Raw genomic sequence first — 18,337 nt, forward strand, 5'->3', positions numbered from 1 at the left:
TTCTCCCCCACCCCTTCCCCTCTCTCTACATTTCTCTCTCTCTCTCTCTCTCATTTTCTAATTCCTCTCACGCATATACACGCTGACTATCCCTACACCGACACCAAGCTTGGCGGCACAGTATCTCCCGCCCCCGTCCGTACACGCAGATCCGACCCTCTCCTCTTTGCTTAGGCCATCGCTCTTTGGATCCGATTTATACCTCCACCCCTCCCCAGCCCCCACTTTCTTTCTCTCTTCTTTGTTTTCTTTTCTTTTTAGTTTTTCTTGTAAATCTTGTATTTCTCTTTTTGGTCGTTTTGCCTTTTCTTTTTTCCTTAAAATCCTAGGGTTCTTTTCGACATTTTCTCGGTGCTTTTACCCATACCTCTCGATTTGACGCATTTTAAGCAGTTAGCCTTTCGAAACATAAGCAGCTTGACGATTTTGTCCCCTTGAAAGCAGCTTTACGTTTTTAACCCCCTAAAATTTTCGAGTTGTGACGTGGCATCATTTAAAACGTTGGGATGAGTAGTACCCACGCCCGTCCGATTTTGACTCCTGGGGCCTCCAGAAAGCGTAAGGAGAGAGAAGCACCACCGTACTCATTTTTAAAACCGTCGGCTACACTGTCTTCGGCTCCAACACCAGCCGCTAAGCCAGGCGATGGGCTCTCTTCGAATCGGCTCTTAGCCGGGTACATGGCGTACGAGTTTCTGACTAATGGTACCCTGTTCGGCCGGAAATTCGAACCGGTACGAGCCGAGGCGGTGCCGCTAGCTAGTTCGTCTGCCGAGTCGAAGAGGTGGAAGCCGGAAGTGGAGGCGGCCAACGTGAAGAAGGTGCACCAAAGTTACACTGAGGTGGCGAGCATACTGAAGACGGATGGGGCCCACATCACTGGGATTGTCAACCCTATGCAACTGGCTCGGTGGGTTCAGATGTGACCCCCAACAAAGCCCAGGGTTCTTATGTGGCGTCTCTTGATTGGTCCACGTACGTCAAACGAGGTCGAGCGCTCATGCGCGCGATAACCTACCTGTCGATTGTATTTCGGAGAAGACGGTGGGGGTGTCGGACCACCCAGTAATAATATGGAAACCAAAACCGAATGAAATTAGGAAAGGCTCATTTCTCATCTCTTTCTTTCTAGAATGTTCCTCCCGGGAATGATGTTGAAATTAGACTTCTCTCTGCCTCCTTTTGTGTTGTTGTATTTGTTTTTGGTTCGTAGTGAGCTCCATGTGGGATTTTGGGTGGAAAACCATGAGAAATCCTTTAATATCTTATCTTGTTCATTCATCGCAGTTGATTTATGTATATATTCATGTATTTACCTTATGCATGTATTATGAATGACTTACTGTTGGATACATGATTCATATATAACATGTTATATAGATGGCCGAGCTTGAAGAGTCGGTGAAAGCTCGCAGCTGACTGTTGAAGAAGCGGGAGCTTCCGATGCCCGCGCGCATATATGAATGGGAATGCATGCATCCATAGATGGATTTGTCCTCAATAGTTGGTGATCTCCATACATGTATGCGTGCTTGTGACTTGTGTGTGCAGGTGTATAATAGGTGTGATGTGAAAATGATGATAAAGGTACGTACGAACTCCTTGGAATTTCAAGACGGGTGGCCATGGCGTCAGATGAGGGCCTTGTACGCTTGTGATCTCTCTCCTCTGGGGCTGGACGCCGTAATTTTCTTACCGGCCGGGTAGATGGTTACCGAGACTTCTCTTCCAAGAAAGCCGTCTTTTTTAGGAATTAAGGACGTGATATATGGCTGATGTCCCCGGTGTTTTTTCGTGTGACATTAATTAATGGGTTTTTCAATCCATTATATTAACACAATTCAGATTTTAGTTTTCTTCACCAGGTTCTATTTCCTTTTGTTGTCCACTTTCCCGTGGTAACATCCCGTCCCCACTCCACAATAACAAAGACAAAAGCTAAGCCTGAGTTGGTTGGTTTTAGTACTGGTAATTAACTCTGTTTTCATGGCAGCCACCTGGGTCGCTTGAGGATTGAGACGATGGCTTTTCAGTGTTTGGTCGTGGTCATACGAACGAGGATAAGGAAGAGTCGTAATCATATGCCCCCACCATCTTTATCCAACCCTTCATTTCATTTCATTAATATCTTATTATCTCCGATCATACAAGGTGTTGTTCCTTCGTCGCTTTTTTCTTTTTTTTTTAGTGAAATAATTTGTAAAAGTCTCAAATAGTTAATTTTCCTACAAATCTTTATAAAAAAACTGAATCACACCTTAGAGCATTCACATATCATTATCTATAAAATTCTTTAAATTTTAACTCAAATACACATTTTCATAAATTTTATCCTAAATTTTACTAATCTTTCAAAAACTTCCTACATCCAATTCCCTATAAATTTTCTACTATATTAAAATACTATTTCTCTATTATTTTTTTTTCTGTCACTTCCATTTACAATCTTAACTACTACATTTTCATCTTTTTCTATGTTAATCAATATTAACTTTTACATAATTTTCATTATTGAACACGAAGCTGATTTTTTATCTAGAGAATAGTGACAAAATTATTATGATTTTAAAAATAATTAATATTCACTGTCTTAAATGGTATTTTATTTATAACCAATAAATAAATGACAAGAATTGCAATAGTATAAATAATAATAACGGTATTGTATTTGTAACAAATAAATGTCATCATATAAGTACTACTATTTGCCCATTCACACTAGCCCCAAAACACAAATTGCATGTGTCGTGAATGAAACAATGTTATAATTATATACATTGAAAATGCTCATACACCAAATCCAAAAGTTTATTACATGTCAACATAAGATTGCTAAGAATTTTTCAAAATCAATTGCCAAAACAAATAATCACGACATCGAAATCACAATAATCAAACTCGTTTTCACTAGCTTTCTCTTTCGCCTATCTAAATCAGTTTCTACTCGATGTCTAAAGGTTTGGATGTCCATTGAGGCTTGTATCTTGTGAAACTCGATTTTTAATCGGTGAATTGTCTTTTGGCCATATGCTCATATTTCAAGATTACACTAATAGAAAAATCTGCAAGCTTGCTCAGTTGACAAGTATTGAAATTTGTAAATGAGATGGTACCACAATAATTCATAAAAATCAGGCCATCAATAATTTGTAAAATTACCTCATAGCTTACGCAACCGAAAAACCGGTGCCCCTCATTATCCTCAGTATGAGCAGTTCATCGAGATGTTTTAATACCACAATAACACACTGAGTATACATATTGAAGATAGTTTGCTGAGTGTGAGATATTGCTAGTGCTACTACTTGACTCAGGCATTGGATAGTGTTATCTTTTATTTTGCTTCAAGTTTGTAGACAAACAATGAACTTTTTCATTCTCGACACTCAACTTTATCTTGCGAAGCCCTCCAACATACCCAAACCATTGTCTCAACTGTGTAATCATTACAGCTGAGGGATACACAACTAAAATCATACAAAACAAGAAAAATAGAGAACTTGATTTCGTTAACTGGCTCAAGAACTAAATGGTGACATATAGGAAAATTGACACCCTTTAATGGCTGTAACAATCGGTTACCACTACTTGTTGGCTGTCCGGATTATCATGTCATGGATGTATGTACTAAATTTTCTGTGGCCCCACGAAGTTTTGTCATCATCACAGTCGAGGGGGTTAATCCAACAAAGAAAACTGAGCCACATTACTTCTCTACAACAACATAACACCAATAAATTTAATTTATAAAATCCAACAAAGAACCAAAGCAAATCTAAACAACATGCAAAATCAGCAAAAGTCATCATGCTAAATAGGAGCATTCGCATCTGGTGCAGTATATCAAATGTGTGTTCCATGGGGTTTAAAATGATTTTTTCTATTTACAACATTCATAAGCTAGGAGCCCAATCTCAAATGGTTACAAAAATTTAAACCCCGGTTGCCTTTTGTGAAAACTATAACAAAATGCAAGATGACCATCTGAATTAGGATTACCCTGCTATATCGATCGAGCCCTATTAACATTTGTGAATTAACCCCCTCCCGAATATAAATTACAACCATCATCACAGTCTTACAGTAGACATGCAGCCCCCTGAGGAGAAAATAATTATTGATCAGTACCAAATGCTGCAAAGGACCCAACAGAGGTGAAATTCATAATGAAAAGAAATATAAAGGTGATAAAGGACATGGAAATTAACATAAAACATGCTCTTTGAAGAATTAAATTATAAAACATGCTCACTAGACTGGTTGCCAACTTTCTTATCAGTGAAATAGCAAATTCAATGCAAAAAGAGTTTTGGCAATAACACTACACATGCCAAAACAACACACCAATAACACAAACAGTGCAAAAATAGCACCCTCAGTTGCAATTTTAGTGCAAAACCAGCAAATCAGTACCAATTTATGTGCAAAAATAGCATCCTTGAATACCAATTTTAGTGCAAAAACAGCACACCAATAGTGAAAAACAACATCGTGGAATAACATTAGACATGCAAAAACAGCACAACAATAGTACAAATAATGCAAAAACAAAACCCTTGAAACCAATTTCAGTGCAAATATAGCACTGAAAACCCAACCAAATTAGTGCACAAAAATCTCAATCTCGAAAAAAGCTAAGGTTTTGAGTTAGTAATAACAAATAAGAAAGAATAAAGATTTTTAATTAAAAATCAAACCCACAGATTAATTAACTGATGGGAGTATTTGTAAAAAGTTATGGTTTTTTTCGAGAAAGCAAGAACATATCAGTGCAACAAAAAGACAATATCACAACAAAAGCAAATCCCAATCTCTAAGTAGATGCTTGTAAATTGCAAGAAAAATATGAAAACAACACAAGCAAGGATAGATCAGTGTACCAAATAGACAAAATCACAGCAATAGCAAATCCCAATCTGACAACATATGCTTGTAAATTCCTCAAAAAATCCACAAACAACACAAGCAAGAACATATCAGTGTACCAAATAGACCAAATCACAACAATAACAAATTCCAATCCAACAGCACAGACTTATAAAAAGCGAGGGTTTTTTTTTCGAGCAAGCAATTTACATATCAATGCACCAAATAGCTCCAAATTAGTGCATAGCAAATCTCAATCTCTGATCACATGTATGTAAACTGCAAGAAAAATCTAAAAACAACACAAATAAGAACAAATCAGTGCACCAAATCACCAAAATCACATCAATAGCAAATCCAAATCCAACAGTAGAGGCTTATAAAAAGCTAGGGTTTTTTTTTACCAAGCAATTTAATGCACCGAATAGCCCCAAATGAGTGCATAGCAAATCTCAATCTCTGAGTACATGTATGTAAATTGCAAGAAAAACCCGAAAAAAGCACAAGCAAGAACATATCTCACTACAAAGCATATAGATGGGTAAGCAATTTCAATGTTAGATTTGTGCGAGAGAGAATGACGGAGTCCTACCATGGAGGATCTAAAAAATGAAATGCGATAGAGAACCTCGGTGGCTAGCCATGGAGAATCTTGATTCTCAAAGTCTAGCCATGGAGGAAATTGAACAGATAAATATGTGCGAGAGAGAAGAGATGAATCGAGCCACAGAGGAAATTGAGAGGAGATGAAGACTTACATTGATTTCTGATGGAGAGTCTACCGTTGATGGTGGTTGCGATGCGAGAGAGGGGTGAAAACAACAAGGGCACCAAACGGTCGAAGAGGAGATGCGGGATCAATGACTGGAAAAGCAGGAAATCAGATTTGAGGATGTACAATGGATTGCCAAATATGGAGAATTGCTTAAGCATTCGAATAGTTGATCTCCATTTTAGGGACTCAATTGGAGGAGAGTTTGGGGTGAAAACCCTAAACTTTTGCCAAAATATAAGGAAAAACATTCTTTACGACACCAAATACGAATGCTTTAAAAGTGTAAAAACAACTTTGGACCTTTATTCATGCTCCTTTCTTAAGTCATTGATGTATCCCATTTCTTGTTTTTATATGAATACTCCAACAACTGAAAAACAAAAAAGAAAGTCCCACCAAACAACTCCAACGCAAGAGCTGGCAGCTAGCTTGAGACCCTTTATTTAGACTCTTATATAATGCGAGGACTCTGCTAAATTTGATTAAAAGTTGAGATTTTGGTTAAAATTAAAATTATTGTAGATATTAATTCACATTAGACTATCCATTTTAAAATCAAAATAATACTATAATATTATATATTCTAATAATAATTTTTTTTAATATTTTATTAATTCACTCCATATATTAATTAATAATTTAATTTTTACTTAAAATTATTGTTCCTCAAATTAATTATCTAACAAACACATTTTGCCAATTTGAAAAATATTTTTATAATAAAATATTATTTTAGAGATGAACAATAGCTGTCCAAATTTAGAAAATTGTTTAATTTTACTGTGGCTAAAAAATAGAGCATTAGAGTTTTGACTATTCCAATACATGTCACTTTAATAAATGTTTGCCAAAATCTTAACTCAAATTTGGACGCATCACCCAATAGATCTTAATATCTTATGTTTTGTATATATACATAACAGCAAGCACGAGAAGTTTACATCTAACTATTAGCTCGACGCATGCGGTTCACGGCGCGCCACGTAGATTTTGTTTTTTTGTTTTTTCTAATCAAGCATGCATACCATATATAAAAAAAGACAAATAATAAGGTTTAGGGAGGCTCATTTCCACTATCAATACACAAAATATTAGGAGGAGTATTCGCTCCTGATACGCTACCAAAAATAAAGTTCGTAACTGTCCATTGTGACGCTGAGTGCGTAAATCGATTTTGAGATTGATCAATTTTTTTAAAGCTCCAGCCACGTAGATTTTGTTTAATTGTGAATTTACTTGGCTATGTCTTCTGATCCTGATTGTCAATTGCAGGTTTTGTTTTGTGGGATTATTAGGGGTTGGCAATGATTGTAAATCTTCAAACGATAAACAACCCAACGATGCAGAGTACTGGTTATTTCTTTGCTATATAATACCCAATCACCCAAGCCTAAATACCAATCAAGCACAACAAGTGGGAACTTCAATAATACCACACGACAAGCGAAATCTACAAACCAAACATAAGAAAGTGTCTTCATTCTATGCCTTCTTAATTGCAACAGATCTGGCTTTCAGATTCAGAAAGATCGCCCTGAAGTTAACGAGTAGAAAAGGGACTGAGTCAGTGCTAACTACTAAATATTCCAGACATTATTAACTACATTCGGCAATACAAGCATACTTGTACGATGTTATTTGCATGTATATATGCGTATACATACTATAATACTACCTACCAACTTAATCAATGCATGATAATTACTACACTATTTTTTCTTTTTTCCTAATGATGAAGACCAGAAGCCACGCGCTTGGTCGTTCCCAACAGTGATATCGTATTCAAACATTTGCATCACATTTTTTGTCATTCCAGCAGGAATCTGAAGGAAACAGCAGAATTTCAAATGTTTTCCATATGACAACCAATTGGTATTCCCTCGAGTTTTAATGGGCATGAATTGCACGAACAGACTCACTACTTGGAAGTCCCAAGGTACAACTGAGCGGTTGCTGCAGGCAGATGACACCTAAAAGGGATTGCTGAGTCAACTCCACCAGTCGTTGTCAAGCCCTTCGGGGATAGTCTCTACTTGACCAAGTAAAAAATCAAAAGGGTGGAGAAGGTAACGATTGGGAGGATCATGAACAAGCTAAGCTCGGGGCAGGTCTTGGTTCCGTGAGAATTAGGGAGAAATTAACAAAATGTGACGAGGGCCTTTGCACCCCAAGATTGGTCAAGACTTTGTTCTCGGACACCCGGTGCTAATTAAAAAAAAAAAAAAAGAAATTAATTAAATGTGAAGTGGAATGATGTGGTTGGCCTTGAGAATTCCAAACAGGCACTGCAAGAGGCTGTCATACTGCCTATTAAGTTTTAAGTAGCAACTATTCCAAGGCTATTGCAAGGCAGAGGGAGACTCAGCTTTCTTCCAAATGGGTGGGCAAAAAGAAAAACTAGTCTTGAATATCCTCCAAATGGCTCATGATGATGCTCCTTATGATTTAGATCTGGCCATAGGTGTTCCTTAGGAATTGAAGGATTTATTATAAATCCTTCAATTCCATATCTTCCCCCAGTACAAGGAATATGTGCTCGTTCAAAGCAGTAAATTCTAGCAATAATGCTCTGGCTCTCTTCTAATTAGGAAATTGTAGCATTTATCAAGCATTATTTACATAAATGACCTTGTAGAACATGGTTGTTGTAAGCAGGCTTCCTTCAAGCTTTCTTAAAAACTTTCTAATACATGCAATTAACCTATCAGGTTCTTTCTTCATTCCATGCTGGAATTCATCTAGTCCAGAATTAAGATGCCTCTAAAGTTATGTGTGTTGTGCCAATCTCTTGGCACTTTTGAAGTTCAAGGGTATATACTAATTATTTACATGACTGTTCATTCTTGCACACAGGTTTAAGATGGAAAATACTTAATAAAAGCAGGTGAAATTAAAAGATTACGACCATACCAGCATGAGGCAACAAAGCTGTGGAATATAACACGGAATTGAAACGGCATGTACTGGTAATTCACCCAACCAACTATAGGCCAAAACTGCTAGCCACAAATGTCAGAGCTTTAGTGTTTCCAATTTAACAAGTAGGCTTGCATGTCAAACAATAATACTCATCATACCTTCCAGGCTGTTAACTGAACAGAGGGGTAGTCCTTTCTAACTTTATTCTTGACTAAACCCCACGGTCTTCCTGCAATATGAGACTATAGGATTACTTTCATCTTTAAGTTTAAGAAGGTGTTTCCAGACATGGAATTCTGATGGAAAAAGCATTAATTCTTCATGCAGTGTTATTCTGTGAACTGGCCAAGGACAAAATTCCAAAAAAAAAAAAAAAATATTCAAGGTGAAGCTTATTCCCCAGTCATTGAGTGGCTTTTCTTATTAGAGTGTAAGTTTTTGCCCCGCATCAGTGCTGAGTAAGGCTTTTAGGGTGTCTTTCATAATGAAAGATTGACAGTTTGAGCATTGGCATGAATCCCACCCCAAAAAAAAAAAAGGGAAAAAAACCCAAATCCGACCAAGCCACATACACAGAGAACATATTTATATTCAATCACAACTATGCTTTGGAAGCATAAATATGTATCTTTTTCATTTTTCTTCTTTTACGCAGTCCATGATAACACAAGCAAGAACATCATTTCCACATCTTGCAATATTATACTTCATGAACTGACAAATATTTAATCCATCGTATGTAAAGGCAGTAAAGCTCAATTGATAAGACAGGAGTAAACATTAGGAACTAAGCAAGCCGTAGTGGAAATTACTTCATCAATGCACATACCTTCTACTACCAAACCATAATATATCATAAAGAAAAGGTTGTTCCACGGAGAGGAAGTTAACTGTTCCAATAACACCTAATAATAGAACGCCATCCATCAATACTTAATCACATATTTGCAAATAGGCTAGAGCCGAACAAAAGGCCCATTTAAATGAGTTCAAAATCGCTTGAATCAAGTACAAGAACATAAATTAATCGGCTAACAAAGAATATGAACTGTAGAAACATAGTACCTTCTTCACAACAGTTTTGTTGCCCTTCTTCCCTTTGAAAATTATATCCATCAACTTGTGGAGGAAATGCCCGAAAGGCCCAGCATATGCAAACCCATAGAGCTGGCAAAACAATTTAAGTTTTCAATTAGCAGAGACAAGTACAACAACTGGCTAACAATTTATGGAAAAAGACTACAAACTCAAGAAACTCCATATTTATAGACTCTTCTATAGTTTGTATGATCAAAAGCAAAGGCCTTAACTGGGCCTAAATGACTGATACAGCTATTTGAATGGTCACCTGATTTTATCAATTCATGGAAAAGAAAACAACATAAAAACAGGAATAAAATTCGTTTTTTTCTCGTTCAGCAGATTGAGGTTAAGAGTTTGATCCATTCCACATGAAAGTAAACAAATTAAAGAATGTACAAACAAAGTTTGCGTACCATGACAAGAAGTAATCTTTTCAGTTGAAGCTTCTTGATCCCAGAAATCTTTTGGGCGACTGTATCACTACACCCAGCTAAAAATCCAGCTGTAATTGCCTAGCAACCCAAAAAGTTTAAGCAAAAAACAACTATGAAGTATCATCTTTAACCGAAATAAATAAAAAAAGGCACGAATGAATGTTGAACAACAGGTAAAAATATAGAAAAAGATGTTACAGAGCGTGGTGTAGTTAAACGAATGGTATTCAATCAAGAATGAAAGGAACCTTGGTTCTAAGAGGGTGAAGCTGAAGCTGCAGGAGATATTTCCTCCAAGCCTCGTTGACAATGTCAGACATGGTGTGTGATCAACGTCTCAACCCAACCCTTTACTCTGTTACTCTGTGTCTCACAAGATATACATAAATAAACAGAGATCGAGCAAGAGAATGCGAGCATTGACTGATCACAGAAATGGAAATGGGATTTGTTGTTGAAAACTTGAAAGACCGACTGGGTTGGGTAAAGTTATAAAGTCGCAAAGTCGTACTAAAAAAGGTTGCAAAGACGAAGACCTCGACTTCGGAATCAATGATTATTGGATTTGGGCTTTTGGGTGGGGTTGAGGCCCTGAGGGAGAAGAGAGTGGGTTTAATGCCCAGACTATTTCCTGATTTGAGAAATTGAGAAGGATAATTTTTTTAATATAAAGAATTTTAGATTGAGTTACATTGTCTGTTTAAATTAGGTCAACCCTCTTTTGGTTAGGGAATAGCTAATTTGATAGGGTTAGTTTATTTATTCATTTGTTTTTATTATGCAATATCTACAATGTCATATTAATATAATTGTATATTGTAATATATATCTTTCGTAAATATTTTTTTAAATGGAATTTTCTAGTACTTTGCTTCGTTATGCAACAATAAGAGTACTCTTATTAAAAAAATCATATATATACATGGCATATATAAAAATCACTATCACAACTATTAAAAAAAAATCATATATATATATATAATGAAGTATGCATATATAAAAGAGTTCATTTTACAAATAAATATTTTATGGTCAATTTATAATATTAAAAATGTAATATATATATATATATATATATATATGATTGTTCAATTTAAAACAATACAAAATAGATACAATTAGTATGAGATACGATTGCATATTTATATTTTACATTTATAAAAATTATATTTTAAAATGTTATATCAATATTCTACTATTTTTTTTGGATTTTTCTTCTCTTGGATGTAGTCTGAGATTTTTGATTCGCTTCCTTTATATTTGAGTTGATGTCTATAGTAGTTTTCTGGAATATAATTAATATCGTTAATAAATGTTTATATATAAAACATTTTAATCATTATATATCAAGTCAAGTCTAGTATGATAGTCTCTTGATCAACACCCCATCATTCATTTGCTACGACATCATTCGTTCTAAAACCATGCTTCCATGAACCATTAAATGATACGCCATCATCCCAGTTATGTGCATTTCCTTCCCATGATGATGTAAATGTAGTACCACTTTGATTGTTATTTAAAGGCATTAAAAAAACAGAACATCATTTATTGTCGGTGTCAATGTAATGTTTCGTGTAGATGCCACCATTTTGACCTCATTTTTTGGTATGACCAACTTCTTCGAGCCTTGGCAGAGGTATGTTTTGATTGTCTATATCGTTACTACCTTCATCCAAATATTTCCCTGACGTTGCATAGCATGAACGATTTTGTCTCTTAAAATACTTTCTTCAGTATCTTTCCTCATGTTTAAAATTCTTATTCAGGCTTTTCACATTTCCAGTATAGGTGAAATAGCTTTTCACATTTCCAGTATAGTTGATTCCATCCACAGTAACTTTCAGTGGTTTATCATCGGAATGTTGCAGGGATCGGTGATAATTGTATAGTGCAACTATTGTTGATAAACTCAAAATCTGTCTCTTTAAAGTTTTCCTAATATCTTTGGGATTGGATTTGTATTTTCGCTTTCCCATATCATAAGAAGAATACATATATAAGATATATCTTAAAATTCAAATGCATGTAAAAAAAAAAACAATGTATAAATAGAAGACGTGAACAAAAATGCATCAGAAATATATGTTTGAATGATGGATCTACTCGAGAATGAAGTTCTTTATTACTGGATATGGAAAACACAGGATATGGATAAATTATATAAAATCAAGTTGCTGAAGATTTACATACACAGTTATTTGATATGGAAAAAAAACAAATGTAAAACAATGCTTATGTGTTTTATTAAGATATTTCTGATGAAAATAAATGATAATTTATGACATAATTCCTCTCTTTTAAACTGAATGTGGAAGAAAGAAAACGCAAGAAAAATTGCCTTCAAAACCTTTGTATGGAGAGGTTAAATATAGTGAAAATTTATGAAAACTTTAGAAATTTTTTGAAAATTTCAAAACCTTCGTATGAGGCCATTTCCTAATGTTGTTCCAGTATTTTATGAGTACTTACTTTCAAATTCGCATCCATAACAAAAAATCTAACTCAAATCATATGTTAAAATAAAAAGATAAAAATATTCGATCCTAAACAATATATCCATTTAGTTCTCCTGACATAGAACAAATCAAGAATAAAATACTTACAATAATATAAAGATTGTAAACAGTAGGCATATACTCCTTCGGAACCTCTCTGTTATGTGCCTTCTTCTTCTTCCACGCTATTTTCTCGGAATCTATCAACTCCTCTCCTTATAATCACTCAGAACATGAAACTGTTGCAAACTTAGAATAGAAATACTCAGCATGGAAGATTGAATCACAATCTCATTGATCTAAACAAAAGAGATTTTCGAGCAATCTCCAAGCTCCTTACAAGAACTGTTTATAGAAGAAAATCCATCCCTGATTACACAATCCCGCCCCTATTTATAGAAAAACTTCAACAGAAACTAACAGACAACGCGGGAAGAGTTTCCCAATTAAAAAGAAAGACAAAACGACGCCGTCTAAACTTATTTCAGTAAGCTACCGCTAGAATTAAACGAATCGTTTCATTAAAACTAAACCCCTTGTAACGCACCGTTTCACTTATTGCCGAACGCACCGTATTGAAGAGCCGTTAAAACCGTTGCACCTGATCAGCTATGCCTTCGAAACCTGCTGCAGATCCCACAAGACTTCAGCTCAAATCCCACATGACATTCTCCCCCTCTCAAAGGACTTGCCCACAAGGCCTTCAGCTCAAATCCCACATGACAGTTTATAAAATAGAACCCACCAAATGGGGATACTGTTGCCGCAATTTCCACAAACACTCCCAAGAAGAGTCTTCAGGAGCAGCCCCTACCCAACTCACCAACACTTCAGTCACAGCTTTGTTACCTTTCTGTTGTAGCCTGCGATCAATGATTGCTTGTGGCTCAGGTTGCAAAAGGCCACTAGAATCAGTAGGAGGCAAGAGTGGCAAAGGAATGACATGCTGCCCCACCTTCTTTTTTAAACAAGAAACATGAAAAACGGGGTGGATCTTTGAAGAGGAAGGTAAATCAAGTTTGTAAGCAACTGACCCCACCTTCTACAGAATTTGAAAAGGCCCATAAAACCTTGGAGCTAATTTCATGTTGTGGCGCATAGCCACAGTCTTCTGCCTATAAGGCTGTAAGCATAAGAAAACCCAATCACCAACCTGAAAACATCTTTCTGTTCTCCCTTTGTCAGCAAAAAACTTCATCCTGTGTTGGGCCTTTGCCATATTCTCCTTCAATAAGCTGAGCAATTCATCTCTTGTTCTCAACTGCTGGTCAACAGCATGATTGGAGGAAAGGCCAGGCACATAAGAAAGAAGCTTAGGTGGTTCATAACCATAAAGAGCCTGGAAAGGAGTCATTTGAATAGAAGAATGTAGAGTAGTGTTATAACACCACTCAGCCATAACCAACCATGAAGACCAAACCTTTGGTTGCTGACTACAGTAGCATCGCAAATAGCTTTCCAAGCATTTATTTAAGGCCTCAGTTTGGCCATCAGATTGAGGATGATATGAGGATGTAAAGTCCAAGGAAACACCTTGCAAGTGAAATAGTTGCTTCCAAAAAGAGCTTGTAAAAACAGCATCTCGGTCAGAAACTATAGATCTAGGCAGACCATGCAGCTTAAAAACCCCATCAAAAAACACCTGAGCTACTTTAGCAGCTGTATAAGGATGGGAGAGAGGAAATAAATGAGCAAATTTAGTCAACCTATCCACCACAGACAGCACTACAGAAAAGCCACTAGAAAGGGGTAACCCTTCAATAAAGTCCATGGAAATATCAAGCCATGGAGAATCAGGAACAGGTAGTGGTTGTAACAAACCAGGATACTTCACATTCTCACTTTTACTGACTTGACAGATTTCACATTCCTTGACTAATTTCCTCACATCCTTCCTCATACCTGGCCACCAAAAATCCCTTCGTGCCCTTTGAAGAGTCTTGTGATACCCCACATGACCAGCTTGTGGATTGTCATGAATGTATTGCAAAATCTTTGGTAGAATAGGTGAAGAGGGAACAATTACCAATTTCCCTTTTCTGAGGAGCAACCCTTGTTGAACAGAAAAGTGCTTTGGTCCCTGGTGACCTTGCTGTAACTGAGGAACCAAGTCAACATAGTCAGGACAGGCAGCATAACTCTGCTTGAGTTCTTCAATCCACAAAGGAGTGGGAAAAGAAATCATAGCCATCACAGCTTGTTCCTGCTCATCTTTCCTCGAGAGGGCATCAACAACCACATTTTCCTTGCCCTGCTTATAATGCACAGTAAAATCATAACCAATGAGTTTGGGAAACCCATTTATGTTGTGCCTCAGTACCAATTTTCTGTTCCACCAAAAATTTTAGAGCTTGTTGGTCAGTTTTAATCTGAAAGGAGTGGCCTAGCAGATAGGGTCTCCATCTCTGAACAGCTGATACTAAAGCCAACAATTCCTTCTCATATGTTGACAATAACAAGGCTTTCCCTTTCAAGGCTTTGCTATAAAAAGCTATGGGTTGAGACTCTTGCATCAAAACTGCCCCAAGACCCATACCAGAAGCATCACACTCAATGGTGAAGACCTTTGTGAAATCAGGCAACCTCAAAACAGGAGGGTTGCTAACAGCAGTTTTCAGCAATTCGAAAGCCACAGCAGCCTTATCATCCCAACAAAAAGAATTCTTCTTCAACAAGTTGGTTAAGGGAGCTGCTATTGATCCATAAGCCTTGATAAATTTCCTGTAGTAGCCTGTTAAACCCAGGAAACCTCTCAAAGACTTCAAGGTTGTAGGAACAGGCCAATTCACCATAGCTGCAGTCTTTGCTGGATCTGTTTGTACTCCATTCCCAGAGATGATATGGCCCAAGTACTCAACTTCATGTACTCCAAAATTGCACTTTGACATTTTGGCATAAAGAGTATGCTGTCGCAATGTATTCAAAACAGTCCTTACATGCAACAGATGTTCATCCATATCCTTACTATATATGAGAATGTCATAAAAAAAAACCAATACAAACCTTCTCAAAAAAGGCTTGAAAATATGGTTCATTAAACCTTGAAAAGTAGCAGGTGCATTAGTGAGGCCAAAGGGCATCACTAAGAACTCATAGTGGCCCTCATGAGTTCTAAAAGCTGTTTTTGGAATATCCCCTTCCCTTACTCGAATCTGATGGTAGCCAGCCCTTAAATCCAACTTGGAAAAAATTCTAGCCCCAAACAATTCATCCAGCAATTCATCTATAACTGAAATTGGAAATTTGTGTTTGATAGTTTCTTGGTTTAAGGCCCTATAATCGATGCACATACGCCAAGTTCCATCAGCTTTCTTGACCAAAAGAACAGGAGAAGAAAATGGACTTTGGCTAGTCCTGACCACACCAGATTGTAGTAATTCATTGACAATCTTTTCAATCTCAGACTTTTGGTAATGAGGATACCTGTATGGTCTAACTGAAATAGGAGAAACACCCTCCTTGAGGATGATTGGGTGATCAAAGGCTCTTCTTGGAGGCAACCCCACAGGTTCAGCAAAAACATCAGAAAACTCCTTGAGTAAGTCAGTCATGGGTCCTGTTACACAACCCTCCTCATTGTGCTGTTCAACAGGAATCAATTGCAACAACCAACCCTGTTTATTGACAAAAGGGGACTTAAGGCCTGAGATACCAGACATCATTTGTATACTAGTACAGTTTAACCCTTGTAAGTGTACCAATTTCCCATTCCACTCAAACTGCATGGACATATCAACAAAATTCCAAGAGATAGAACCCAAGGTCTTCAACCATTGAACCCCGAGGACCACATCACATCCTCCCAAAGCCAAAACATGGAAAGGCACAGAAAATCTAGAGCCTTGAATTTTAAATGTTTCCATTCCAGAACCTTGACTCAAAATCTTCTCACCATTGGCCACTCGGACTTGCAAACTAGAGGCATGGTGTATGCTCAACTTAGCCTCCTGGACCACTAAAGGATCCACAAAATTATGTGTGCTCCCCGAGTCCACTAAAATTTCAACAGCACAGGATCCAACACATCCATGTAACCTCATAGCATTAACACTACTAGAACCAGAAATAGCATTAACAGAAACTTCTAAGGTATCAGCAACTATAGGATCTGGTTCTTCATCTTCGATACACAAGGGCCCTTCACCATCAGTCTGGTTTAAGTCATCCATATCAGTTTGAATGAAATAAACCTTAGACTTTTTACAAACGTGATTAGGATTCCATTTTTCTTCACAATGAAAGCATAAACCCTTCCTTCTCTTTTCATCCATGTGAGAGGAATTCACTTTCCTCCAAGGAAGAGCATTCTTACTGCCTTCCTCACCATGATCTTTAAGTGCACTCTGATTAAGTGGCCATTTCTCAGCAAAATGAGGATTTGGTCTCCAAGGTTTCCTTGAAGACAACACATACTCTTCTTGCAACTTAGCCAAGCCAAGGGCAGCTCCTAAGTTCATGGGATTAAACATTTTAACAGGGATTCTAATGTCATCCTTCAAGCCACTGATATAGCAGCTCATTTTATGTCTATCGGACAAGCCTTTCAGCCTGTTGGACAATGCCTCAAATTGAGTGGTGTACAAACCAACAGAACTAGTCTGTTTCAATCTCATTAGAGCCTCCATTGGATCATCAAATGCTGATGGTCCAAACCTAGTTTGCATAGCCACCACTAAGGTCTCCCAAGAGTTAAATTGGCCCGAATCCAAGGCATTTTGGTACCATACCAATGCCTCACCTTCCATATGATGTGATGCCACCATTAACTTTTGATGGAAAGGGACTTGAAAGCAATCAAAGTATTGATTAGCTTTAAAGATCCATCCCGCAGGATCAAGACCATTAAAATGAGGGAAATCCAACCTAATCCCTTTTTGAAATCCACCTCTTCCCTCATACATTCTAGGAGGTTGATCTCTATCACGAGATACCTCTCTATCCGCATGAGACATGTCATTTACAGATTCCACAACAGAACGCAACATATCTGAAAGTTGATCTAACCTTTCTGTGATCCCTGAGATAGTGTGCTGATGATGTTGAAGCTGTAATTGGACTGCTTCATACTGCCTCTGAGATGCATCCTGCTGACCTTTAATTGCTCCACGCGTTCCTTCTGCCATAAAACTTGCTGAGGTAAGGATCGCCTACTCCTGATACCAATTGTTATGTGCCTTCTTCTTCTTCCACGCTATTTTCTCGGAATCTATCAACTCCTCTCCTTATAATCACTCAGAACATGAAACTGTTGCAAACTTAGAATAGAAATACTCAGCATGGAAGATTGAATCACAATCTCATTGATGTAAACGAAAGAGATTTTCGAGCAATCTCCAAGCTCCTTACAAGAACTGTTTATAGAAGAAAATCCATCCCTGATTACACAATCCCGCCCCTATTTATAGAAAAACTTCAACAGAAACTAACAGACAACGCGGGAAGAGTTTCCCAATTAAAAAGAAAGACAAAACGACGCCGTCTAAACTTATTTCAGTAAGCTACCGCTAGAATTAAACGAATCGTTTCATTAAAACTAAACCCCTTGTAACGCACCGTTTCACTTATTGCCGAACGCACCGTATTGAAGAGCCGTTAAAACCGTTGCACCTGATCAGCTATGCCTTCGAAACCTGCTGCAGATCCCACAAGACTTCAGCTCAAATCCCACATGACACTCTCTTCTTCCGAAATCTCGATCAAAACCTAGGTCTCGAAGGGAGTTCAAATCAATAACAGAATGAAAACACCAAGTCTCGAAGAAA

The 18,337-nt window shown here is 37.2% G+C and overlaps 2 protein-coding genes and 1 long non-coding RNA gene across 3 annotated transcripts; 1 reads left to right on the forward strand and 2 right to left on the reverse strand.

The window, feature by feature from the left end:
* On the forward strand, positions 1-1,265 carry LOC108991187. The gene has a single exon (XM_018965351.2). The coding sequence runs from the start codon at positions 507-509 to the stop codon at positions 924-926; it is 420 nt and encodes a 139-aa protein (XP_018820896.1). The 5' UTR covers positions 1-506; the 3' UTR covers positions 927-1,265.
* Positions 1,266-3,121: 1,856 nt separating this feature from the next.
* Positions 3,122-5,910, reverse strand: LOC118349002. Its single transcript, XR_004801951.1, has 3 exons — positions 5,625-5,910; positions 4,000-4,099; positions 3,122-3,714 (listed from the first exon to the last, which is right to left on the reverse strand). It is a non-coding gene; the product is annotated as an uncharacterized LOC118349002 (long non-coding RNA).
* Positions 5,911-6,965: 1,055 nt separating this feature from the next.
* Positions 6,966-10,573, reverse strand: LOC108991189 (peroxisomal membrane protein PMP22-like). Its single transcript, XM_018965354.2, has 7 exons — positions 10,326-10,573; positions 10,057-10,155; positions 9,626-9,727; positions 9,390-9,465; positions 8,719-8,789; positions 8,552-8,637; positions 6,966-7,175 (listed from the first exon to the last, which is right to left on the reverse strand). The coding sequence occupies exons 1-7, from the start codon at positions 10,395-10,397 to the stop codon at positions 7,124-7,126; spliced, it is 558 nt and encodes a 185-aa protein (XP_018820899.1). The 5' UTR covers positions 10,398-10,573; the 3' UTR covers positions 6,966-7,123.
* Positions 10,574-18,337: the final 7,764 nt, after the last annotated feature.

The sequence above is a fragment of the Juglans regia genome, chromosome 7 (assembly GCF_001411555.2).
Source record: "Juglans regia cultivar Chandler chromosome 7, Walnut 2.0, whole genome shotgun sequence".
Taxonomy (NCBI): Eukaryota; Viridiplantae; Streptophyta; class Magnoliopsida; order Fagales; family Juglandaceae; genus Juglans; species Juglans regia.

Coding starts and splice junctions, on each gene's coding strand:
- LOC108991187 (XM_018965351.2), top strand. CDS start 507: ATGAGTAGTACCCACGCCCGTCCGATTTTGACTCCTGGGGCCTCCAGA.
- LOC108991189 (XM_018965354.2), bottom strand. CDS start 10,397: ATGTCTGACATTGTCAACGAGGCTTGGAGGAAATATCTCCTGCAGCTT. Junction 10,156..10,325: donor TTCACCCTCTTAGAACCAAG/GTTCCTTTCATT, acceptor TTGGGTTGCTAG/GCAATTACAGCTGGATTTTT. Junction 9,466..9,625: donor ACAAAACTGTTGTGAAGAAG/GTACTATGTTTC, acceptor TTCTATTATTAG/GTGTTATTGGAACAGTTAAC.